The sequence below is a fragment of the Octodon degus genome, unplaced genomic scaffold, assembly GCF_000260255.1.
Source record: "Octodon degus isolate 3935 unplaced genomic scaffold, OctDeg1.0 scaffold00051, whole genome shotgun sequence".
NCBI lineage: Eukaryota > Metazoa > Chordata > Mammalia > Rodentia > Octodontidae > Octodon > Octodon degus.
In genome coordinates, this window is record NW_004524627.1 from 13981245 (window position 1) to 14009118 (window position 27874).

At 39.9% G+C, this 27874-nt stretch overlaps 1 protein-coding gene across 2 annotated transcripts; it reads left to right on the forward strand.

The window, feature by feature from the left end:
- Serpine3 (serpin family E member 3) lies at positions 1-27868 on the forward strand. 2 transcript variants are annotated; one of them, XM_004633105.2, is made up of 8 exons: positions 1-265; positions 4618-4851; positions 7026-7223; positions 8734-8932; positions 17632-17732; positions 23738-23824; positions 24258-24341; positions 26974-27868. In XM_004633105.2, the coding sequence occupies exons 1-8, from the start codon at positions 1-3 to the stop codon at positions 27015-27017; spliced, it is 1212 nt and encodes a 403-aa protein (XP_004633162.1). In that variant the 3' UTR covers positions 27018-27868. The 2 variants fall into 2 exon arrangements, with proteins under 2 accessions (XP_004633162.1, XP_023572982.1); XM_023717214.1 differs by lacking the exon at positions 26974-27868 and having other exon boundaries at positions 130-265; positions 4618-4855; positions 7018-7223; positions 24258-24355.
- Positions 27869-27874: the final 6 nt, after the last annotated feature.

A 27874-nucleotide genomic window follows, 5' to 3' on the forward strand; every position in this document is an offset into this window, starting at 1 on the left:
ATGTTGCTGCTGTTGCCAGTCACCTTCTTCCTCCTTCACTCCTGTTTCCCCGGAAGAGGAAGCAGTCACCTCCTCCAGGAAGGCCTACCCTGGCTAAAGACCGAGTTTGCACTCCGCCTCTACCGCAGTATGGCAGCAGGGAAAAATGGGACAAATTTTGTCATCTCACCCGCTGGTGTATCCCTCCCGCTAGAGATCCTACAGTTTGGAGCTCAGGGAAACACTAACCAGCAGCTGGCAGATGCCTTGGGATACACAGTGCGTGGTAAGAGGCCCATGATGCACATACCCTTGCTCTTCTGCTCACTTTCACCCTCACCCCTGCTTGTGTTCTCACTCACCTCACTGCTTCAGCTGTCTCAGATCAGGAGTGCTTAGCTGGTGTGCAGATCCACAGAGGGTGACCACCGAGCATGAATCAATAGAAGACATTCACACTTTGGAACAGTGATCACCCATAATTTTTAAGGTTCCCTGCTAACCATGGCAATATTTCCGTTTCCTTTCATAAACCTTTTAAGAGCACTCATGAGGTGTCAACCCATGTGGGAAACACCTTAAAACAGGAGTTAAATGAATTGCCACACAACCTTATTGGAATTGAAGATGAGCAAACAGGCACTGAAAGTGACAGCAATTTGCTGGCAGTCACACAGCCAGTAAGGGGCAGAGTTGGAGCTCATCCCAGGATGTTTGGCTGCAGAGCACATGTTATTGACCAGCCTGTTTTCATGAATTTGTGACTTCTGGCCAGTGCCTGACCTGCCAGCTTGTTTCTATGGATTCTGTATTTTAGAAGTGATCTGCAACAGCCATGAGAGTCTTGAGTGTAGCTCAGCCTCAGCTCACTGCTTAGTGCCGACTCCACTCTAAGGCAATGCCCTCAGCTCTACACTAGGGCGGGTCTCAGGTACATGATTTTTTTCCTTCTCTACCTCAGGATAAGATGTCAATAGAACAGATGAGAGTGACCTTTGTATAAATTAATACATATGAGAAAGCACAAGAATTACTACCAACACAGCCCGGTGAGAACAGGCTTTGCAATGAAATCTTGACTTAGTGAGTAAAGATTAGCATTCAGCATGCTGGAACATAAGGCACCAGACGAACTCCCCAGCCCTCTAAATCCATACCCTATCCCCTGCCAAAACAGTTCCCATGACCCTGCTGGCCTACAGACAAATGTGTGTTCCCTCTGGGGATGATTGAGGTGGAAGACAGTTTCTTTAACTTCCTTGCTCTCGGCAACTATATCACAGCCCTACACACAGTCACAAAGTTAGTCTTCACCCCCAACAGACTCAGTGCAATGAAATCTGCAAGGCCTGGCAAGTGATGCCACAAGGGTCAGCACTGTGCTGAAAACACACAGGGAGAACTCTGAACACAGGCAGCTGTCTGTCAGATGAGCAATATATGTAGACATACCTTCTCATTAAGTGCCATCCACGCCTTCAGGCAAATTAGGTTAGTACATGGAGGTGGTGCTTGCTTCTGCAGGCAGACCAGAAGGCTCCCCCGGAGGCGTGACATCTCAGCTGGGTTACAAGGACTCAGCCTTTCAATAGAGCCTCACAAAAGTCAGGACTGGAGAGTGTGAGAAATGCCAGTGCTGCCACCCTACAGAGAAGGGAAGAAGAACGATCAGTTCTCTGTTGTCAAGTGCAGTCATGGTGCCTGGTTAAGCAAGTGTGACAATGATCAGAGTTTTCAGAGAGCCTTTAAGATGAGACTGGGTGTGTTTGGGGTGGTGTAGCCAGAGACATCGTAGAGCCCACTGGAGAATCAGAAAATGTCAAGAATGCTTCATAGGGGCCAGGGAGATGGCTCAGTGGAATAAGCGCTTCCCTGACAAGCTCACGGGCCTGAGTTCAAACCCCGGTTCCACCAAAAAGAAAGAAAGAATGCTTCATTGTCTTAGAGTCATCATTAATTATCAAGAACAAGAATGTACTGCTTTTAGAATTCTGGTTCCTAGAACTCTGTGATTTGGTTTACATCAGAACAGCTCTGAGAAGCTTGGGAGCACTGTTTAAAACTACTCACCAGTGCTCAACACTTGCCCTAGCCCAGTCTTCCTTATAAAAGTTGATACCAATCAATAACACAGCTATAAAACCAGGAGTTAAGCATAGCCCAGGAACCTGGCAGCACTGTGCCTGTTTAATCAGCAGAAAGATCTGCCCAAGTTCACAGGGCAGTACATCAGCATTGCCCTCTTCCTGTGTATACAGACACTATGTGACAACCGGGAGCCCTGCTGCTGGGCCTGCAGCCCCAGATCAGCTCAGAGACCAGAGCTGCCCTCTCAAACACCTTGTTTTACTATATTAAACACAATTTCCCAATGTCCCAGCTTCTAGAAATTTTCACTGTTCTTTTAGGTAAATTAATACAGGACAATTTAGCATGTTCTATTAAGCATAAGAGGAGTACTAGGAGCAAAAGCCTCAAAAATGAAGGTGATCTAGTCCCTGGAATTCTCTTCCATACTTTCGAAGTCATTATGCTATTTGTCCCCCTCCCCAAGGAGATGTTGTACAGTCTCTAGACCTCTATTAACATGGTCATTTTACAATAAGGTGAATGAATCACTTGGCCAAACTCAGCTCACCCAACAGGTAAGCAACAGAGCTGAGATTCAAAGTCCTTCTCTATGGCTCCAGTCCTCTATGCTTTCTGTAATTCCTCAGCCCCCTTAAGTTATGGAGCACTTGCATGCCTGTGTACATAACTTGCCTTCTCTCCTCACCAGAGGCGGCCTCATTATCATTTCAGCCCACCAAACCCACTGGAGAGCATCGTAAGAGAAATCCCCATTTAGTGTGCAGGCAACTAACAGCTTCAAAAAGAGAGTTCTTATAGTTTGAGAATTTTATATCCATTAACTTTACAAAGTTAAGACCTATGGCATTCTGAATCACATTCAAGAAATTGTGCCCTGTGGACTTATTAAAAAGGAAGGCTCTCTCCATGCTGGGCTGTCAGATGAACTAAAAACTGATGTGAAGCAGGATTCATGGGATGTTTCCCAGTCTGTACCTGTCCTAGGAACCCTCTTACACACTCCCATCATTATGCTCTTGGTCAGCATAGCTCCTGTGGCTTTCTCCTTCCTCCTTCCCCCACTCAGTGTTTTATTAGAGCCACCTCCTCAGCCCACCAGTTCTCCACCCTCTGAGTAGACAGCACAGTAAGGCACTGCCACTTGCAACTTGGTGATTACACTGACCAAGTGACACCAAAAATTTGCCTGAGCCTCAGATCTGTCTTCTACAAATTAGGGATAATAATAGCTCCCCAATCACAATGTTCTGGGATAGATTTAGTGTAACCAGAAACACAGAGCAGGCTGCAGTACCTATCACCACTGTCACCTCTTGGTATTTTTTACCTGGTGATGCACATTATAGCACAGGTAGAAAAGCCCCTTCCTAAGTGTAACAGGCAGGGACCAGTCAGTGCAGGTGGAGACAACATTCACACTAAAATCTACTTCAAGCCAGTTGCCTGTGCTATATTCATGTTCCTCACTATAGGACTGCTGGCCCTGGCTCAGAGACGGCAGAAGGGTGCAGAGGACAGCTCAGGACCATTCCTAAAGCCATTCTGCACTGCAGACCCTGAGATCAAGGCTTCTCTACAGATGGTCAACATTCCACAAGGATGTGATCCCAGAAATGGAGATAGCCTTCCTCAGTAGAGTAAAATCTACCCTGCATGGTCAGGAGTGGAAAGCTCATGGAGCTCAACTGTGTGCAGACTCAGCAGTGGGTGGGAGGTCTCATTTCTGCCCTAGGACACCTAGGGAGACTAGAAGCTTCAGCTTGCAAATCATAGCATGAAAATGATATCCACTATTGATTCTACAGAGAAGGAAGCAGTTTCCTATGTAAATAGTAAATAAATAGTAGTCCAGCTGCAGCCCAAGAAGGTGGAAGTTAGCCACTCTCTCAAAAGGTGATTTTCTCAACATTTCTTCAGCAGCTCACTGACATTAATAACATTAATTGTCTGCTGGGTCTCAGAGAGATGGAGGATGGGAGGAGTTCCCATCTCACTTTTCCTCTATATTTCTCAAATCGAAAGCATAAATACAAAAAAGGCTGTACTGAAATGCTACTCGGGTTTATACTACGCAGTTATGGAGATGGATCTGAGGCCCCACCAAGCTCTGTTGACAGCGGAACATCCAACCCCTCACACTTCACTGTTGTGACACTGGACATAAAGCTCTTGACTTTGTTAGTGTTTGAAAGTCCATTGTCCTGCACACTCGTGATTTTTCCAGTTCTAGAATCTCTCCTCCTTTGCTTGCGAAAGTTTCTGAATTGGGAAAAACAATCTCTATCATCTACAGGATGCAGCTGAGCTTCACTACAGCCACAGTTCTTTCAAAACTAGCATGCCTTCTTCTCAGCTATTACTTTGTAAGTTAAGACTAATTCCTGAGTAAGTTAGCTATGACTTATCCTATTGACCACATATAGTGAATGCACCTTATGAAAATAAGAGTGGCATTGCTTAGGTCCCATTTAAATACAGAGTGCAGATGGGTTATGCTAGCTCCTTACTTGTACACATCATTGACTTATTTCAATTCCTTCTTCACAGACCCAAGAGTGAGGGATTTCTTACGTACTGTTTATACTGCACTACTCAACTCCAGCCAAGGCATCAAGACAGAGCTGACATGCACCCTTTTTGTACAAGTGGGAACACCTCTGTCGCCCTGCTTTGTGGAGCACGTATCCTTGTGGGCCAACAGCAGTGTGCAGCCAGCTGACCTCAGTGAATCCAATGGCACCACAATCGAGACCAACAAAGAGGAATCTGGACGACCCGCGGGTAGGCAAAAGCTACTCCCCTCCTAAGATCAGAGGACTGCCAGGGCTGTATCATGCATTGCTTGTCAGAAGTCATGGTGTTCAGGTCACCCTCAATTATAGCAAAAACTGGTCCCCTTGGGAAACCTTGCACATGGGGGAAGCTCTGTGAAGCGACTAAAGCTGACTCTTGTCCCCTTCTGCTTCTCTCCTCACCCCCACCCCTATGCCACACACATAAACATACATGCGTACAGGTACACCCAAGCACAAAAACACACATAGAGATGATGCTCTCAGAGCTTCCCATCTCTGGACATACCCTACAGACTGTGTCCTCTGCCTCTCTGCTCGCAGTGAGTTTCCGCTTAGCTTTGCCTCATCTACAATTATGATATCGAAATGCAGGAGGGGCCAAAAAATGTGATTGCTTGGCAATTTAGGGTAAGGAAATAATTCAAAAGAAGATAAAGTTATATGAAATAAGATGTTCAGCTCTGTTTTACTTAGGTTAAAAAAAGACTATGTAAAACCTAACTTTCCAACAACAAGGGATGATTCAGAGAAACATCAACTGCCACCATACCATTGTAATTATTATTTTAAAAAGATGGGAATTATTATTTTTTTTCAGAACCGGGGTTTGAACTCAGGCCCTTGCGCTTGCCAGGGAAGCACTTATCCTACTGAGCCATCTCCCCGGCCCGGGAATTATCATTATTATTATTATTATTATTATTATTATTATTTTGGCAGAACTGGGGATTGAACTCAGGTCGTTGTGCTTGCCAGGGAAGCACTTATTCCACTGAGCCACCTCCCCAGCCCCAAAGATGGGAATTATTGATCTTTACCTAGCATGTATTTATTTAGAACCTTTTGAAGATCATTATCTCAGTTCACTCCCACAGTAATTCTGGGAGGTGGACACTAGTACTGTCCCAATTTTATAGTTGAAGGAACTGCGGTTTCAAGGGCTGAGTCTCCTGTCTGCCACGGGTCCACAAACCAGGATTCTCACCCAGATGGCCTGGCTCCAGCAGCCCTGGGAGCTGCAAAATTACCTAGAAATATGGAGAACATTCAAGAGCTATTGCTGTTTCTAAAGCAGAGAAGAAAGCAATAGGATATGCACTGTAATTGAACAAGTTTCAATACTCTCACTTCTCTAGAATGCTAAACATCTTGCCTATTAATTAAAGAAGTGTAAATTCTATGTCTCAGCCTCCACCCTCAACGCCCCCCCCCAAGGTCACCCTTACTGTTCTCAACTTCAAGGCTGGCTTTCCCACTGAGTCATCCAGGGCACAAGTCCACGACCAGGCTGCTCAGGTACAAATCCAAAGTTTCTATCTTGATAATTGGCTAAAGGGTGACTTTTCCCCTCACAAGTATGGGACTTTGACCAACTTCTCCGACCCTAGCCTGTAAAATGAGGAGTAACAAGTAAGTGAGAATTTGCTCAAGAATATAGAACAGAGACGAGCATGAAGTATGTGTTTATTAAATCAATAAATGCTTAAAAACTGACTATATTAAAAAAAAAAAAGCTGACTATATAAAGGCTGTCTGTTCCTGCCTGCTCCTCTCTTTGGTAATGAATGAATTTTAACCCCAAACCTCTAAAAACCATGCTGTGGGTGGCAGTTTCTCAGCAAAGGTTCAGCAAAGGACATGGCTCAGTGTGGGCAATGGGGATTAAAGGATGACACGATGTGCCACTTCCACATCACACCTCCTAGTCCAGGGCTCTGGGGGTGGAAGTGCCTAATGGTTCCTGGGAAATAGCTCAGACAGATGCAGGGAGAGCATTCTTGTTCAGGAAGGAAGAGTATGATCTTCAGTGACAGCTAGTCATAAACACATGAGTGTGCTGCAATTAACAGATACTAATAAGCGGGTGACAGCCTACCTGCAGATGTGCAGGTATCAGGACTCAGGGTGACTTCTGAGTTCTCCCCTCCGATTTCCATGGCCCATGCCCAGAACAGCAAGTTGAGAGCAGCTAGTACAGCCTTAAGCCTCCACAGTACAAGGAACTTAAGGAATTAAGTAGCTTTGAGTAAATGGAAAAGACATTGTGAAACATGAGACAAAAACAAAAAAAGAGAGGGGCATTGCAATACCACACTATCAAAAGATATCTTGTGTTCTGCACTTTTTTTTTAACCATACTGCTTGTTTGCCTCCCTCCAGGGAGGGGCCCAGGAAGCCCAACATGGGAGCAGGCCGGTGCTGCATCTGTCCAGCTCGCCCTTGTGAGCACCATGACCTTCCAAAGCTCTTGGCAGAGGACATTCTCCTCCATGGACTCCCAACCTCTGCCTTTCACCTGTGCCAGTGGCCTTATCCTTCAGGTCCCCATGATGCACCAGATGGCTGAGGTGAACTACGGTGAGCCCCTCCCCCTGGGTGAGAGGAAGGGAGGGCAAGCACGGGCCAGGTGGGTGGCAGAGGGAAGCCCAGGCCTGTGCTCTTCAGGCTTTGATCAAGTTGTGTTTCTCCGTGATATCATCACCTGGGCTGTCATTTAAACAAAAGACAAAGGGTGGGTCCACTGGACAGTGTGTGGCAGCAAGATGATGAGGATGCAGATGGGGATAAGAACCTGATTTCATGCTCCACATTCTGCTCTACATTTAGTAAGAAAGGAGTTAATGGAAAACCACATTCATTTCTGGGCCAAACCACATCACTGGAAGGTACTCTCATAGAGTGAGTATGGAGCCAGCATGAAGATTGAGCCATAAGGTTCCCCAAAGCCTACCAGGCTGAAGGTCCCATTGCTCCTGTCAGAACCTTGATTTATCAGCCTAGCTAGTTCTTTGTTCCCATTCAGACACATAGTAGGTGTTCAGGAAATGTATTTGTGTGTTTGTGAGATGAAAACTAAAGGGCATCTATTGGTTATGGTTCATTATAGTTCCTGTTCTTGTCCTATTGTCATTGCTGTTCTGACCTCATAGGTTAGTTTGACTGTCAGCTGCATTGCAACAGACAGGCTCCACATGACTCTGGTTCTTCACAGGACACAAGGTGTATTGTAGCTGGTACATAGTGGATGCAGACTAAGGATCTGTAGAGTATGTGAACTATGTAGTGGGAACTATGCGCCCATCTTTTCTACTGAGCCTAAGATTCTGCTTTAAGTTGCCTGGCAGCTTGTTCCCAACTCATACCAGGTCCTTGGTCTCCTCATCCTCCTAGGGACAGGACCTAAACTACAGTCCATCATGAGACTCCCCTGCCCACCTGGACTGTTTACATTATTCACTGTCTATTCCTTGTTACTTGGCCTGCCTCTTATTCTCCCTGTAACTGGCTATCTGTGTCTATGGCCATCTGCAACCTATCCTATCACTCTCTTCTAGAATGTTGCTTCAGCTGATGCCCTGGACTTGTCCTCAGCTGACCATTTTTATTTTGTGCCTATCCTGAAACTATTTTTTAGGTCACAGGTCAAATCTAGCCTGGACTCAGCTTATGTCAAGTCTGTGTCATGTTTTAGAAGCTGAGAAATCTCATAAGACATCTGAATTTAGAACTTTTATTGAGAGATAAGGAGATGCAGTATAAAAGGCCTGGGGTCCCTGTGGGCCAGGGTTGGATGGGGTGCCCCTTTAAGGCAATATATATGGTTTTACTTCATGCCATTGTCCCCACCCATACATAGTGCTGCAGGCTTTCTGACTGGGGCCCTGTGAGGACATCTAAGAGATTCTGGGCCTCAGATCTATAAAGGACTGTGTCAGATAGTCTTTAGCGTCAAACTACTCCATAGGGGTGAGGTAGACACCTGGTTCACTGTTTCCCAAACTATAAACCATCTCCTCCCAAGGGCTGGCATTGTTTGGTCTCCCTGACTTCCAGGACAGAGCTAATTTGTGACCTACTGAACCTCCAGGCCACTTCCAGGATGCCATAGGCCATCAGGTGTCACTGCTGGAGCTGCCATACCTGGGAAGTGCAGCAAGTCTCTTCCTGGTGCTGCCCCGGGACAGAGACACACCCCTGGGCCACATTGAGCCACAGCTTACAGCCAGAGTCCTTCACCTCTGGACCAGCAGGCTGAGGAGAGCCAGGATGGATGTGTTCCTCCCCAGGTGAGCAGCCATGGTCCCCTCACAAGGTAATCTGCACCAGCAGTCCACAGGGTCTGGGATTTGAGCCAGGTGGTCTGACTCTAGGGTCTGTCACTATTCACAGGGCTGGTACCTAGCACACCCTTAGGACACAGGAAAAGTTTCCTTAGAGTCCGAGTCCACGAGTACCAGAATCACTGCTGTCATGGCACAGAATGAAAGCTACCAACTTCCTGGAGCCTTCCCAACACGACAACTCCACCTTCACTAGGGAGATTGGAGACCCCAGGCCTCTTGCTGCAGTGTCATGTCACAGCCAGCTGTCAGGGAGGGGAAGAAGCACACTGCAGTCCCCGAGAGCACAGTGCCCCAAGCTTCATCACATCCTAAGACAACTATCATTTTTCATATCATATCTATCATTTTATCAAAACTCAAGAAGCAAGATTGTTTATGTAACCAAGCAAATATAATTCCAGTCAGAAACCAGATTAAGGCATAACTATTCAAATCTTAAAAGTCTCCCTGTCGAAGGTTTTCATTTGTTCTGGGTAGGAGGGAACCTGTATTTTATATAAGCCCAGTAGGCACAAATGCAAATTTCCAAAAAGTTAAATGATGACACTAGCTTTTGCTTTTCCAATGCACATTAGCAAGATACATTATTTTTACAAAGGGATTCCAGCTAGGACGTCAGAGGACGAGCTTCTCTGCTGCATTTGGAATAAGAGTAAAAATACAGCAAATCTGTAGGCCAGAGCCAAAGGAGGAATGCCATGCACAGTCAACATATGAGTTCTCTGTCCACTCGTGGCCTTGGTGTCACCTCATGGCCATGGCTCCCAGCTGGCAAAGGCAAAGACCTTGGCTGTTCTCTATCAAGCAGTTAAAATAAACCCATTTGTTAGAACGACAACAAATACAAAGAGTCCCAGCTGCTAGGCCAAGATCTAAAGTGGGATCCAACACAGCCAGAACAGAGGGTGAGCTTAACTTCCAAATAAAGTCAACCTCTCAAAACCAAGTATTCAGACTCCAGAGCAAAGCCCCAAACTTCACATTTGAACAGATCTCTGCAGCAGGAGCAGATCAATCCATTTCTTCTTGTTATATCTGAGAGACGCTCAGTGAAGGACAGAAAAGCAGCTTACTGTGAAACAGAGAGAAAACTAAGCCTGCTGCTGCACTCAGGAGATGGATGGCTGTTCCTCTTAGAACAGCTGAGGTAGGGGCTGGGGAGATACCTCAGTTGGCCTGGCAAGCACAAGGTCCTGAGTTCTATCCTCAGCACCAAAAAAAAAAAAAAAAAAAAATAATAATAATAATAATAATAATAATAATAGTAAAGAACAGCCAATGAAAGGAAGAGGCCCCAGGGAAATGGGGTTTCCTGGCTCCATTAAGTTCTATTGAGAACTCTCTGCTGTCTTATAATTTGGCTCTTAGAAATCCCAAAGCCTTGCCAGGCATCCCAGCACTTGAGAGGCTGAGACATGAGGATCACTGCGTGTTTGAGGCCAGCCTGGGCTACAAAATGAACTCGAAGCCAGTCTGAACTACACAGCGAAACTTTGTTTCAGGAAACAAACAACAATAAAAAAAGAAAGAAAACAAAAAAACCAAACCGTTGAGCAGTGATTCTGAAAAGTAACATAGAACAAAGAAGAAAGGGAGGGAAGGCAGGACCTTAGAGACCCAATTAGTAGTAGTGGCTGACCTTATTGTGATAATTTTTTAAATCTCTCTAAGACTATTAAGACTCTTGTCCAAAAAGTGTAGAAGATTTCAGAAAAATGAGGCCATTCCACAAGCAAGTCCAACCTAGTTTTTATAAGCTAGCTTATTGGGTATACTTCTATGCACCTGTAGTTCCAGCTCTTCAGGAGGCTGAGGCAAGAGGATCAAAAATTTGAAACCAGCCTAGTTAACTTAGTGAGACCATCTCAAAATAAAAAGTATCAGGGATCAGGGATGTAGCTCAGTAACAGACCATTTGACTTGCATATGCATAGTTTTAAATTCAATCTGTGAGAACTTGCTTTAAAATTGAAACTCATTAAGAGAACAAATGTAAAAGAAATCAAAACTGTTTTAGGTCTAGATTTAAAGTTTAGACTTTGGACAATGGTAGACACAAAGCCAATTTTGGGTAAGAATTTGCTCCTAGTTCCCTCCAATCATTCATTCATCATTTACTATAACCTCCTCTGTTATACTAAACACATGCTCTTTTCCTTAAAAAAAAAAAAAAAAAAAAAAAAAAAAAAGAAAGAAAGAAAGAAAGAAAACAGCATAAATTTTACACACTGTGGGCAGCAATGCATTGCATGACAATGAGATGTACTTTTGGATTAAACATCACCAAGCTGTTCATTAGTAGCTTCTGGGATAATTATGGTTTCTAACTTCCAAAGTAACACTTGATTTGAAAAAAAAATTAAAGGCATAAGGACTATTAGTCTTCAATAGGAATATAGCATGTTAAAGAAATAATCAAGATTGCTTAGGCAGACACAGGGACCGGGGTTCAATCCCCGGCTTGCAGTGCCAGCCTCACCCCTGGGACACACTGAGATGGTGACTGGGACTGGGTATGGTGTCACGTGCCTGTAATCCCAGCACTTTAGAGGCTGAAACCAGGAGGATCACTACAAACACGATCTGTGTAGTGAGACCCTATAAACCTGTACGAAATACATTTTAAAAAAGAAATAATCAAGAAAACCAAAAATGAGTGTTTAAGATCATGTAATGCCCACAAGAAAGACTATCATTAAATATCAAATATTCATTTAATGAGCACAAAGCATCTACATATTAAGATGCTAAACCTGAGCATTTTTCTGATATTAGATATGATATTATTTTAGGTTGTTTTCTATTGGTTTAAAAAAGTACATGAGGCTGGGTGCTTTATTTTTAAAAAGTGAAGTCACATTGAACACATAATTCTGGAGATCCTGAGCACGATGCCAGTGTCTGCTCTGCTCCAGTGAGGGCTTTCTGGTTACATCATAACGTGGCGACACTGTCATGGCAGAGGTGCTTGTAAGACGGGGGAGATCACCCGGTGAGACGGAAAAGCAGAGAGATTTAATGTTCAGGCTTGCTTTTTTTTATAAGAACACCTTCATGGTTACTACTTGCAGGAACTACATTAATTCTTTCAGAGTGTGGTCCCTCCAGTGACTTAATCACTTTCCCCTGGGTCTCACCTCTTAAAATTTATCACCATCATACTTCTAGCATATTAATGTTGAAGAACACATTTGAACCGTATCTAAACTATAGCGGGTAAGTGTCTCTTTTAAATCAACCAAATCTCATATATTCATAATGAGCTTTACTTTTCTTCAGGGAGCTGCTGATCATCACCATGTATGGTCTAGCTTTTCTAAGGGTTGTTTTTTTTTTTTTTTTTTTTTTTAAGTTGAAGTATAATTCATATAACATAAAATGCATTCCTTTTAGCCAGGGAGATGGCACAGTAGAAAATGCATTCCTTTTATTTTTAATTGTTCATTTATTTATTTATTTACTGATGTACTTGGTTGTTAGAGGGTCTCACTATGTAGCTTGGACTTGTAGTGATCCTCCTGTTTTCAGCCTCCCCAGCACTGGGATTACAGGCATGCGTCACTATGACAGACTCTGTGGCCGGTTCAACCCACCCTGGGGGCAAGGCTGGCATAGTGTGTGGTGCTGGGATTGAACCAAGGTTCCTGTGCTTGCTTAAGCAGGCTTTTCAGCCCACTAAGATATCTCACTGGCCCCCAAATTCATTCCTTTTAAATCCATAATTTGGGGGCCAGGGAGATGTCTCAGTGGAATAAGTGCTTCCCTGGCAAATGCAAGGGCCTGAGTTTAATCCCTGGTTTCAGAAAAAAAAATCCATAATTCATAAGTTTTTAGTGTGTCCACAAAACTCTCCAACCATCACTACTATCTAATCATTCCAGAACATTTTCATCACCTCAAAAAGAAACCCCATACTTATTAACAATTATTTCTCATACCCCCACCCTAGGCCTAGACAACCACTAATCCACTCTGTCTGTATGGATTTGGCTCTTCTGGATGTTTCAGGCAAATTAAATTATACAGTATGTAGCATTTTGTGTCTACCTTCTTTTACTTACCATAATATTTTTACCATTCATTCTTACTGTAGCATAAATCACTGAGTTTTTTTCCTTTTTATGATTGCATAATATTCACTGCATAGATATACCATATTTTGTTTATTCATTAACTTATAATTACTTGAGTACCAATACAGTTTTTTGCTTGTTTGTACTTTTTGGCTACTACAAGCATTCAAATGCATGTGAGTTTGAGGAGAAATCTATATTTTTTATTATCTTGGATACACATAAGAATAAGGTTACTGGATCATCTCTGGGAAACTGTCAGAATATTTACCAAGTGGCTGTTTCATCTTATATCTTCATAAACTGTACATGAGGGTTTCCATTTTTCTGTCATCCTACCTAGTGTGAAGTGCTATCTCATAGTAGCTTTTACTTGTGTTTTTCCTCAGAACTTTTTCATAGCTTGTTAGTCATTTATATAGCTTTTTTAGAGAAATATGTATTCAGATCCTTTGCCCATTTTAAAATTTGTTGCCTTTTTCTTTTTGAGGTGTAATTTTAAAAGTTTTTGGATATGAGTTCTTTAGCAGATACATGATTTATAAATGTCCTCTCCCATTCTATATCTATCTTTCCACTGGAGATACTGTCCTTGGAAGCACAAAGTTGCTGATTTTGATGAAGTTCAAATAATCTATTTTTTCTTTGGTTTCTTGAATTTTATGGGATACAGTGACATAAGATCATAAAGACGTATGTCTGGTTTTTTTCTAAGGAGGGTTTAAAATTTGTATGTTTTGAAATAATTGCTGTACAGTTGACCCTTGAACAATTTGGGTGTTATGAACCCAAACTCCCTCACAGTGGAAAATCTGTGTATAAATTTTGACTCCCCTAAAACTTAAGTGTAAATAGTCTGCTCTTGACCAGCAACTTTACCCCCAATAACACAAATATTTGATCAACACATATGTTGCATTTTGTGTATCATATACTGTGGAAAAATACATGAGCACCTTAAGAGATCACTTTTTTTGCAGCAATATTCAATGTTTTGGAGAGATGAACTGGCTCCACAGACATGATCTTTAATTTCCTTAATTTTTTAGTACTTCTAGGGTATAGAGTTTACTGCAAGTTCTTCCAAATTGTCATAACTTTTTTAACAATCCACATATAAGTGGACCCATGCAGCTTAAGCCCATGGAGTTCAAGGGTCAACTGTGAGGTCCAACTTCATTCTTTTGGTTGTTACTATCCATTTCTCCTGACTGCATTTGTTGACAAGAATGTTCTTTTCTTCTTTATATTTTCTTGGCACCTTTATCAAACCCAAGTACCAAATACATGAGTTTGTTTCTGGACCTCAATTCTATCTTGTAGGTGTTTTTACCAATGCCAAATGGTCTTGATTACTATAGTTAATATATTTAAAAATCAGGATGTGTAAGTCCTTCCATTTTGCTTCTTTTCAAGCTTTTCTTGGCCCCTTGCATTTCCATTTAGTTTTAGGATCAGTTTACTAATTGCCACTACAAAGGTAGTGAGATTTAGACAACGTTCATTTTGAATCTGTAAAACAATTTGGGAGTTATTGCTAACAAACTATTACAAGCCTTGTACTCAGGATATCCTTCATTTAGTTTTTCTTTCAAAAATGCTTTATAGTTTTCACTGTGTAGGTCTTATAATTCTTTTGCTAAATTATTTCTAAGTATTTTGTTCCTTTTGATGTTATAAATGGAATTGCTTTCTCAATTTTATTTTCACATTGTTCATTGGTAGGGTTTAGAAACAGTTGACTTTATACCTTGAGTTTATATATAAAAACCTATTAGAACTAATTGTGAATTCTTCATATATCATGTGTAAGTAGAAAAAGATTTACTTTTTCCTTTCCAATCTGGATGCCATTTTTTTTTAATACAATTGTAATGGCCGGGATTGGATATATTGCTCACAGGGGACCAAATTATAGGAATTACAGTCTTTATTAATTTAGCCAGTGACCAATGTGCTTTGACCTGCAAATTGGGAAAACACAAAGGCCCAGTTCTTTGTTCCCTACCAGCTTATATAGTTTCTTTAAGCTGGTAGGTGATCAGGCAGGAATGTGATGCCACTCATATCCTATAGGTGCAAGGTCTCAGGCAGAGGGATTTATGGCTAAGCAAAGCCAAATGGTCTGGCTCTTATTGCCCTTAATTATTCGTGTCTCCTCATCTCCTACATGTTTGTGAAGTTTTGACAGGGCAGGGGAAGGAGTGAAGGATGGGGTAATTTAGGCAAGGCTAAAAGGGAAAGTGGCCTGGCCCAGATATCTTCTATGTAAATACTTCAGGCAGGGGTCAAACTAAATTGAATTCTGCCTCTGTCTCTTATTTCTAAGGTGAATAGGGGATTATGATAGATACCATCCCTTAAAGTTTTATCCACCTGCTATAAAATGTGAAATAGAAGTGGTAAGAGCGAGTATCCTTATCTTGTTCCTAGAGGGAAAGATTTCAGTCTTTCACTAGAAAGTATGTTGTGAGCTGTGGGGTTTTTATAGATCTTTCATGAAATAGAGTAAGTTATCTTATATCCCAAATTGGTTAAGTATTTGATGTTTTTAATCATAAAAAGGTGATGGATTTTAGCAAATGTCTTTTCTGTATCTTACTGATAGGATGATCTTTGTGCTTTAGCCTATTAATGTTATCTTAATTTTCCTATGTTGAACATATCTTACATCTTGGTATAAGTTTCACTTAGTTGTGGTGGGATTCATATGATTCAATTTGCTAATTAAGAATTTAAATCTATATTGATAAAGGATATCACTCTGCAGTCTTCTTATGATATCCTTCTCCAGTTTTGGAAAAAGTTATGTTGGTTGGTTGGTTTTTCTACTCAAGCTATTGTTGCAGTCTTCTTCCTGGGTGTCTTCATAGCCATATATGAATATTATCCTTAACTTTTATAGTCATACCTTACCTTTGAAATCTTTAATTTACTGAAAATGGTATTATTCCATTTTACCACCCACCATAATCACTGCCCTTGGTTTTAAATAGACCTTTACTTTTTTGTGAAACAAGAAAACCAGTGATAACAAATGTTATGAGCTGTGCTAAACATTGTCCTGTTCATGTGATCTTCACATTCCTACAAACAGTATTATGCTTGTTTCACAAATGAGGACACTGAGGCAAAGGTGGGTCATATAACCCTCTGTGGAGGTAAAGTATTTAATTTCTCTGTTAATAAGAGGTTGAGCCAGGATGCAGAACCCAGGCACTGGATTCCCAAGTACATACTCTTAATACCTGTATTCTAGTATTTAGATGTCAAAAGTTTATGAGCAAGACTGATGCTTAAAAAAAAACCAACAAACTACTGGCCACAGGGCTGGCAAGATAGCTCAGTGAACTAAGCACCTGCTTAGGTAAGTACAGGGGTTGGATTCCTGGCACCACATGCTATAACGGTCCTGCCCCTGGGCATGCTGAGTTGGCCACTGAGACTGGGCATGGTAGCACATGCCTGTAATCCCAGTGCTGGGGAGGCTGAAAATAGGAGGATCACTATAAGTCGAGCCTCATAGTGAGACCTTGTACCAAATACATTTAAAAAAAGAAATTGGCCATATTGTCTTGTATAGAAATAATTGATGGTCTTGTCCAGTATTTTCACTCTCCTGCAAGTTCTGCATGGTTTATAGAAAAAGACCACCTAACTTCCATTTTCAACTTTTGTATTTTCAAAGAAAAATAGTCCCCATTCTAAAGGATACTTCAACAGTCAATTTTGAAATGTCATGCTCTTGCGAAATAGTATAAAGGTGGTATGTTCCTACATTCTGCTTATATGAGCCTACAGGCAAACCAAAGCTGCATTCCTTCTGCTGTGTGTCAAAAGCACAAGGTAAACATGAAAACATGTCTCATCCAATATAAGCATGTTAATAAGACTTTGTTAGTTAATCACAACTTCCTTTCTGTACCTACAATATGTATGATGCTACCTGAAATATGAAGTAGCACAGTGCAAATGATCAGAGCCTAGATTTGAGTTGAGGCACACTATTTTATTTATCACTAGGTCATCTTGGGCATGTGTCTTAATTCCTTAAGCCAGGTTTCCCACCTTCAACATAAGGATAATAATAGCATAGCTATATGAAGAAACGAGGTAATCCACATAAAGCTCTTACCAGTGTTTAGCACAATGTTAAGTACTCATTGAATATTATTACCCTGAAGTGAAAATGCAACCAAATAACCTCTCTTCTGAGGTAGTTTATGATATCATAAAGAATGGTAATATGGAGTAAAATGGTCTACACATTTAAGAGTAGAACAAGTGTTAGTGGGGTTAAGAGCCAAAGGTCACAAAACAGCTGCAGAGATATGGGGTCAGTTTAGGATAATCATTCAAAAGCAATCAAAGAAAATAGGAGAGGCATAGAATAAAGAGCATGTAGAATAAAGAGGTGGACAAGACTTGTGGTTAGTCAGAATGGAGGGCTTATAGAAAGAAGCAATGCAAGAACTCCAGGGGCACAATCTGGGGGCAGGTGTGGTGAGCATTAAAGTATATTAGGTGGGAATTCTATACCAAATGTGATGGTTTGTTTTTGCTTTTTAGATTTAGGATCCAAAATCAATTCAACCTAAAAAGCATTTTAAGATCTTGGGGAGTCACTGATCTTTTTGATCCACTCAAAGCTAACTTGAAAGGAATTTCAGGTAACAAATCTCCTTCTAAGATGTTTGACATTGCTTGAAATACTTTTGTTATACTGATTAAAGGGTTTATTTCCTTTTGTTGTCAACTTTACATAAAATCAAGTACTTTGCTTTGTTTCTGATAGTCGAATTTGGGTTAGACTTGGTGAAAGGACATTACTTGAGAACTGTCCAGCATGGTTTTCAGTGGGAAGTCAGTGGCCGTGACACCATAAGTTCACCCTTCCTCTGCTCTCAAGTCATGATCAAAGCCACCCAGTAACATTGAGCAGTGATAGAATTCATTTTGCCTTACTGCCGTCAGGCCAGGCTCACAATCACTCTGTTTCTGCATTCTCTCATTTCATCAGTCCCTAAACCTCTTCTGTCCTTTTCCAATGAACATCTCCAACTTTCGTCGTCTATCCAATTTCCTTTCCTCAGATTACGCATGCACTTGTAATGTTGCCCTCAAATGTTCTCTTTCCCACATGAGCACTGAATTTTTGTCTATGGCTAACATGCTGCTAACAGTCAATAAGGGTTGTTTCCCTGTGCTTTGAAATTACATCAAATATAAAAGAGAGTAGAACCCTAGAACCCATATTCGGAATCCTCTTAGTGGACCATAGGCTAAAATACTGCCAACTCAAAACTCAGGTTTGTTTCCACTATGGATAGTAAATCTGTGTGGAGATGACACTAGCAGGCATTTTCACTGGACTTGACATTCCCCTTTCCTGAGGAACTTGAAAATCACTAGTTTGAATGTTAGATCATCATAACACAGGGAAGTTTTCTAAAGCTTTTTTTTCCACAGTATTTATATGTAGTCATAAAAAATAATAGGAATTTGATCTAATAAGACTTCACATAGGCTTTAAACGTGTCTGAAGAGACTTAACTGGCAGTTATTTATCAACTGAAACGCAGGAAGAATACTCTAGTATAGAGTAGCAAAGGCCCACCATCTCTGGGCTAAGGTAGTTCAGTGATAAAGTGCTTGCCTAGCACATATGCAGGCCTGGATTTAGACCCCAACAGTGAAAAAAAAATTTTAATAAAAAATGAAAATAGAAATTCCACTTGGTCACAGTGTGCAAGACAATGCTTAGCATACAGTTGCATAGCTAATAAATACTGACCTCTGACTTCACCAGTAAGTTTCCTTAGTTACATAGGCAGAATTCAACCCTGGAAGGAAAGGGTTAACACTACAGTGAAAATACCAAGAGGGTAAGAAATGAGGAACTAAGTATATTTTACCTTCGTGTGTAAAATCTAATCATTCAGCCACAGAGCTTAGTTACTGCTGATATCAGTAATCATCTAAGTTCAAAATTTTAAGAGTCCTGGGTTTCACCTCCAAGACAAGCAAGAAAAAAACCAACTTTTGGGGTCATTCTTGACCTCTCCTTCCACACCATTACATTTAATTAGTCACCATGGCTTATTGTTTCCTCTTAAATCTTTCTCCCTGTACGTCCTAGAAGGAACATAAATTCTGTGTCCTCCAACAGGACTGTTTAACCCCCATCAATGCCATCAATTATGTGTCCTAAAATGGTACTGAGCTTAAAACCTTCTGTTGGTAAAGACATATGCCCACTGATATCAAACCACTATTTTTAAATCTTTTTTAGAGATCTTGCCTTTTTTTCAAGTTCAAATCGACTTACACTTGTTGAAACTAACAAAAATACAGGCAAAAGAATATGGCTTAATCATTTAATTATCCAATAACTTACATGTGCCAAATGTGAAGCTTGTATTCATGCTTTCTACTGACAAGACACATTAGCCTTCTAACCTTTTCCCATAAAGTTTTGTTCCTTTAGAGCAGAAGCAAGCAAATGATAGTCACTACCTGTTTTTATAAATAAAATATCATTGAAACCATCAGTCCTATTCACTTATAAATCACCATGGCTTCTCTGCTGCTACAACAATGGAGCTGAGTCATAGGGACAGATACCATAGGGCTGGCAATAGCAAGAATTTTATTATTGGGTCCTCCATGTAAAAATTTGTTGACTGAAGTATTGTTTTCCAGTATCCTGCTTTAGTCAAGATTGTAGTCATGTCTGTGCCCATGTGGACTTTGGGCTTTCTGAGACAAGGCCACTGAATCTCAAGAAACCGTTTTCTCCTTCCTAAAACAAGGGTAGCTCTCATCTACCTAGTCTCAACTGCAAAAATGAAGAGACTGTAATACACAGCATAGCACTGAGAATAGAGTGTAATGAAGAGGATGCAATCAGAAAATGTTGGCCTTGCAGCCTTCAGTGAGCAAGGATTCACCAGGCAGTTTTATGCTAGTCTGAAGCCACACAGAACATTTAGCATTTTCTTTCCATTTCATTCCAAACCTCAGAATGTTTCTATATAAGCTCCCCTTGCCTAAGTCGTATGTCTTCCTTCTTAAGTAACTCAATATAATTTTAAAGCTCAGCTGAATCTAGCATTTAATTCCTCCCCCCACCCCACCCCCACCAGATATTTGACACTAGATGAAGCTTTTAAGAGTAACTCCAGTGCCACTCACACCAAAAGATCAGGTAGAGACACCCTTCTCAAGCAATCCCAATTCATCCTGGGATCAATAAGCTTTCATACAGATCCATGCCCCATAGTCCAGGAAATATTTGTGCACAAAACTGAAGAAACTATTTTGTTCTTTTGATTTTATATGTGCATAATCAGCTTCTAGTCTCTGCTCAGTACACAGTACAAGCTCTTGATACCATGATTTTAATAAGCAAACAAACCAGAGTACATAAATTGACTTAGATTGCACCAGCCATCTGGTGAGCTGCACAGAAAAGGGGAAGAGAAATATAGAAAGCAAATAACCACAACCTAGGATTAGAGTATGTTAGATTCCTTTAGCACTTTCTCTTTATGTGCTGGGCTACTACTATCACACACACACACACACACACACACACACACTCCATCTTCTCATAAGGAAGTGAAAACAAGAAAGGCTAAAAACAAGTTCTAGCACAAACTTCAAAAGCCATTAATTCTGCCAAAAGCAGATGATAACTAGGACAAAAGAAACAGCAAATTGTATGCTTATCCGACTTGCTGAGCTGAGGCTGAAATGTAGAAACAACGACATACACTTCACAAATCTTTTTACACAATGTCAAGTTATGAAGAATCAAAAGCAGCTTGAGTAGCACCAACCACTCTAAAAGAATAATGGCCTCCACCAACGAAGTGGATGAGAGAACTAAACCATTTGGCAGACTTGCCAAACACCTATTCTATGTTGGGCCTTATGGTTCTATACATGAAACATCATTTCCTTATAAAGTGAGCTTGTTTTATGGGGAAAAGGATGAGGGATGACTGTTACTTCTTTCAACACTCACTGAACATACATACACGTGCCAAGCATTATAATACAGGTCAGGCAAGGTACTTAACATGAATATGTAATTTTTGACCTTTATAACTAACAATCTAAAGAAGCTAAATACCTATAGATGTTACAAAAGAAGAATGCACAGTGTGCTGGGAGGAAGAATCTTTCCACTTTGCTTTGGATATAAAAATGTAAAATAGCTGGATGTAACTCACAGGCACAGTGTTTGCCTGGCAAGTACAGGATCCTGAGTTCGATTCCAAGTACCAAAAAAAAAAAAAGACAAATAGGTTTATGGTGGGCCACAGCTTCCCCAAGTATATTCTCCAAATGCTAATCTGATAAAGTGGGGAACATGAGATGGTGTGGAAGGTTTCACTGCTGGATGCCACACAGTGTTTCTTCTATAAACATTCCCTGTGAACATTAGCAAATCAACAGCTCTGATGGGGCCAGGGAGATAGCTCAGTAGAATAAGTGCTTGCCTGGCAAGTGCAAGGGCCCAAGTTCAATCCCCAGTTCTACCAAAAACAAAACAAAACAAAAACAAAAACAAAAAAAAACAGCTCTGAGAAGTTTCCTACTCAAAATGAAGGTGTAGAATTCAACCCACATCTCCTACAATTAATCATGGAATCTTTTCAACAGTATAGCAGTTGAACCAGTTCAAGAGCAAATTTCATGAAACCATGTTGAATGACTTTCAATGACACCAAGAAGTTGCCAACTCAAAGACAAAAAAGGCCAGAACCCCTTCATGCCCACATTTCTAGGTTGTTTTCATTGTTTTCATTAGTTGCATAACATTTCAGCAGCTACTTAACAAAAGCAAGCAGTCTATAAGACCAAAGGAAAAGCACAAACTCACAAATTTTATCACAAATGTTGATCTTTCATAAAGAGATAAAATTCATAAGATGCTGATGCTGGGGCTGAATAAACACAAAATTGTTATTGTACCATTCCTTAAGTCTCATGGAAAAAAGCTACATAAATGAAACTCACTTGACAATGTAACACCCAACCTATTTTCCTGAAGACAGTAATGAGGTCAGAGATAGTAAATCCTGCTCATGACTGTCAAAGAACTTTTCTTTATCCATAATTTTGGTACTGTGTTTGCTCAGTGAGTTAGGAGGAGGGGCTAATTTTTTATTTACTTTTTATGTTCTTGAGATAGGGTCTTGCTATGTACAGTTCACACTGGCCTTGAACTCATTATGTAGCCTAAATTGGGGATCCTTCTGCTCAGCCTCAGGAGTGCTGGAATTACAGGTGTGTGCCACCATGTCTGGTGGGAGGGGCTAGTTTTTGGCAGAAAAATTAGTTTCTTATCTCAAAAACCAATTGCTAGTACCAAATAACTCTTTCCATGGATTTCTGCCCCCCCCCCCCAGTTCCTCTGGCCTATTCCTATCCCCTTCCTGATAATGGGAAGCAATTGTTCCTCACAATGAATATAGCCAATTCACAGTATTCTGTATAGACCTTAATTAAAAGAGTGCTACATGTTATATTCTGGGATGGTTTTATGTTAGAACATCCATGGGCCACAGCCTCTTATGTGCATACCTCAAGTAAATAAAGCTTCCTTGAAATACATCAAATTATTGTAATGCTCAGGCTCCAGACCCTTCACAGGCGGCATGCTAGAGCATACATCCTGAAAGATGGTAGTGTTTGAGTGAAGGTTGGGAGGAAATGGGCTTTGGGTCCAAAAATCTATATTTTGTATTCCCAAGTCTGCCTATCAGATGTGTGATCTTAAGTGACTTAGCAGGCTCCTCTAAAATAAAATCTGAAATGGCCAATTTCTAAAGTTTCTTATAATTCTAAAGATACTTTATTGTATCTTCAAGGACCACTTCATATTTGGAGAAGTGTTTTAAAATGCTTAATGGTTAAAAATCTATCCATTCCTGAAAGTTATCACTCACAGCCCTATTTTTTAAGCTTGTATCTTGACACTGTTAGTGCACAGAATGTTAGTACCTTTCACTTTCTTTGCAGATTCTACACCATGAGGCAAGCTAATTAATAATTATGCAGTCATACATTAGGCACATTTTGAATATACCAAATTACACATCCTAAAGCCTATGTAACAAACCTGTGACTTTCCTATTTAAAGTTGTTTTTATATGCAGCCAAAAAAAAAAAAAAAAAAAAGCATTCAAGGGAAATCATTTAGAAGCTTGCTGAAAATTATTACCAGGCTATCGAATTACCCTGGCGATTCTTTTAATTGTAAGTTTTAGAAGTACTGTCTGAATATTTTAACGTTTTTATAAAAATTACTGAAAAACATGGAAGAGTGATTGAATGTTAATTTTGGCAGTTATTAGATAAATTTAACAAACTGAGGTTTTTTGTTTTGTTTTGGGTGGAACTGGGGATTGAACTCAGGCACTTGTGCTTGTCAGGGAAGCGCTTATTCCACTGAGCTATCTCCCCGTCCCCAAACTGAGGTTTTGAAAGTCACATAAAAATATGGGAACATGAGAATTTTCTAAACTGTCTCTCCCTACTGTAAGTGGGCAGTATTAGATACTATTTTATAGACTGTTCTTTAAAAATGTTCACAAGTCGTTATACAAAATACATAGAAAAACATAACTAAGCAATTCACCTGCTTGTCATTTCCTGAGACTAGGCCTAGACGGCTTTTACGTTTCTGAAGCAATCCACAAGGCCAAGATAGAGGTTTCAGAAGAAGGAACTAAGGCATCTGCAGCCACAGGTACGTTCAGAGTGCATGTACACCAGGTTATGCTGCTTGACTGTGTGCACCTTTGTTCAGTTTATTCAGTTAAATCTTTAGTTTCAAGCCTATTTATGACTCCAAGCTCAGATGTAACATAACAGTTTTTTAAAATGTTAAAATATTTTGCTAAGACATCCATTCGAAAAGGAATTGTACCCTGGCCTGATAAACCAGGAACAGAATTACTCTAAAAATCACCTTTAGGAAGGAATGTATTCTACTCTTTTGAAAAGATAGGCTTAAAGGGGTTATCTTTTTAGTTTTCCCCATTTGCACCCTATCAAAACACTAAACAAGAAAATGTCACTAGTATACTCAGAACTCTTAAAAAGCAAACTTTGTATCTAATTCAAGGGAATTTAATTAAACAGAAAGTGGAATGAAATTCTACTCTTTATCTTCATTGCAGCTCTGTTGTTACTGAAAAGGTCTCGGATTCCTGTTTTTAAAGCAAACCGGCCATTTCTCTTTTTCCTGAGAGAACCCAGCACAGGTATTAGTTTTTGATAGGATTCATGTAATTATTTATCTGCATCTGTCTAGAAACAAGGGCTAATTTGTTCACTCTAGGCCTTCCTGCTGGTGTTTCTGAAGCCTTTTAGCTGCAGTCTTACATCCCAAGAATGGGGACTATTTCATATATAAATGAAACTATTATCCTTATTTTACGCCTGTTTTTCTTAGCTGTTTTGTAGTTACTGTATTTTTAAAAAAATTCAGGTTGCTATTTTTGGATTTAGAAAAATCAGGGAAGTAAAATAAATGATACATACTGCCTTTTTTTACCCCAGCAGTATTGGGAATTGAACTCAGAAACACTCTACCACTAAGCTATACTATACTCCCAACTATCACTCAGTCCTGCTATTCCTACTTAATTCCCTTCCTGGTCATTTTTGGAAAGAAGGTAAGTTTCTTCAGGCCACTGAAGTGTATTGGAGAAGTTTCCCAGGGACTCTTAGTGACTCTAGTATTTCTGGTGAACGCATTTGGATTTCTATACTATCCTTCCTTCTCAAAAATCACGTATTTGGGGCCAGGGAGGTAACTCAGCAGTATAAGCAAGGATCTGGTTTCAATCCCTGGTACCACATGCCATGCTAACCCCAGAACCCCCAGGTGTGCTGAGCCGGTCACTGAAACCTGTGTGGTGGCATATGCCTGTAATCCCAGCACTGGGGAGGCCGAGACAGGAGGATTAATATGAGTCTGAGCTAAACAGCAAGACCCTGTACCAAATAAGTACAATGAAAGATTTTTTTAAAAATTAAAAAGTAAAATATTTATCTTACTATATTATGTCTCATTGTACAAATGTATCTCAATCCAAATATGGTACAATACAGGCAAAGCCTTATTTTAGCACATGAGAAAAACAGATGTTCATTAAGCTTCAACAATGTTGAATACAACCTTGTTATTTCTCTTAGCGTTCCTCCTCCCCGACATTTATTAGCCTTAGAAGAGATTCTCAGTAAAGAGTTGTTGGCAATCTACAGTGTAATAAAAGTAGGATGGAACAAAACTAATAAAATCAAGCAAAGGTGGATCTACTTAAACTAAACATCAGGCATTACTTTTATTTATGGAAACAAAAAATTCGAAAGTTAGAATTATGAAAATTACGCATAATTTTACACAAATTGTTAAGGAAATACTGTCAACATCATTTTATCTGAGAATCATTTGCATACTGCTATAACGTGTGCTAGAAATCAAAGGAACATTTTTTTGTGACAAAAAGATAATTGTTCACTTGAAAATAACCTATTAGGGGATTATTCGGCGAGAGAAAAACCATCAACAGAATATATCCACTTAATATATTTCACCACACTCATCCCAATCCCATTATGATCAGATGAAAATGACTTATCACTCAGAACACACAGCAGAGTTTTCTTAGAAAAGATACATGTCCAAAAATGGAAGATGAAAAAAAATGACAGCTCTACTCTCTCAAGAAACCAACGCTAACCTTGAACAGAAAAATCATTACCAAAAGCTGGTAACCAATAGAAGGCATTAACAGTTATAAGAGAAAGAATTTTTAAAAATTCAACTGCATAAAAATGTAATATATTTGAACTAGGAAAGGCCATACCACTAAGTCAATGTTACGGGTTTTCAGAACTACCTTAGTAATCAAGATGAAAATACAAGGTTAATTCAAAATCAGTTCCCTAATTCACCACAGATCTAAGTCTTTGCAAATTTATTTACCTTTCTTTCTGGGAGATAATTGCTCACACTCTACAAGGCAAATGGCTACTGACAGTAGTTACTGAAGAAATGAGAAGTGAGTCTCAGCCTTTACTACTCCAAATGATGAATCTTACTGGCTAAGAGCAGCTAATGAATCAATCAGCTGACAAATGGAATGTTGATCATTAAGATATCTAAAAACCTTGAGATTTATCTTTCAAGGAATATTATTTGCCAAGCCTAAGGTCATTCAGTGACCTACAGGTATACTCTTTCCAGGTATAGTCTCTTTCCCCTTGACTGACAAGAATTCTAAAGCAAGTATTTTCCTAATTAACATGCCCACAGTTTCTTAAAATGCAAAAAGCCTCAGAAAGATGGGATGTAAAGCTTTAGTCTTAATGGATTTTAAATCTTGTGACTAGGTTTTGGGCTGAGGCTATAAAAAGGCCTAAAGATAAAGATATTAAAAGATGAAAAGTAAAGACAGAGCAAACTGCTACTTTCCAACTTCCTCTAGGGTTCACAATGAAAAATGTATTAAATATAAGTGGTGTAAAGATTACTACTTTGAGAATCGGAGATGGAAATAAATACTTTCTGATAAAGCAAGTTGTAAGAACAATCTTTTTCTTATTCTTAAGTATGAACTTCTGTATGAATGGCTTCTAATACTTTAATTAACCTCAAAATCTAAACACAAAAACATTTAAACCAGACAGCATATTTATGACTTTGTGTAGTTCTTGCTGAATTTAGCAATGTGATGGCAGACAATTACTTTAATAATTCCATCTAAATTAATTCTTGCTTTACTTGAAGGGTCTTTTGTAGAGATAAAAAAGGTTTAAAGAAATGCATATAAAAAAAGTATGAAAATACTATGTAATGTTACATTAAATGCTTCTTTTTCTTGACAGGGTTTGTCTTCAGTATTGGGAGAGTTTCAAATCCCCTTGACTAAATTAGCAGATTTCAAGAATGTCTTCCACTTTCATAAATGCTTTTCTTCATAAAAAAATTAGTTTCATCTTGCTATACCCTTAGAATTTAAAAAATGTTTTAATAAAGTGTAAAAAGGGTATTTAAATTTCAAGTATTATCAAACTAAAAATATTTCAATTTTTAAAATAATTTTATAAGTTTATTTTACTGTCTCTTAACCCAAATCTATTGTATAAATGTTAACCTTTCATACTGGTTACCCCTCAAGCCACTAAAAGGCACAGCAGTGATCTATGAATAGAGAGTAAGTCAGGTAACAGGATCATAAAGTCACATTGGATTGCACGGTGGAAACCGGTGTTAGTTTTCCTCATTCTGTGTAACTCAGGAAATGTAAAATGAACAAAGCTGTTTTAAATCCAGCTCCCTTCTATCAAGCTTCTCAATAAAGCTGGGAGTTTAAGTGACAGAACTACAGAGCAAAATGAAGAGATCCCCTTGGAACCCTTAATGCGTGGTAGGCTTTTCTAAACCCGGTATGGTGCCGAACTGTTAACAAGGCTAGTAGATACCTCAGTGTATGTAGTGTACCCCAAGCTTAACACTTAAGTAATAACCTCAACTTAGTGCCACCAACAATCTTCGAGAATAGAAAAGATGTTGGAGGTATAAAAATCATAGTATCCAAAATCATCCTGTTAGTATCTGCCTATCTGTGGCAGGCATAGCCATTCCAATTATTCAGGCAGAAACGGGAATATGTTTGCAAGGCCAACAAAAATTGTGAACATAGAGTAAAAAGACAATGCAGATTATGTAACATGTAATTACAGTTAGGTTTAACAAACATGAACTTCAAGTGATGTATTTTCCAAT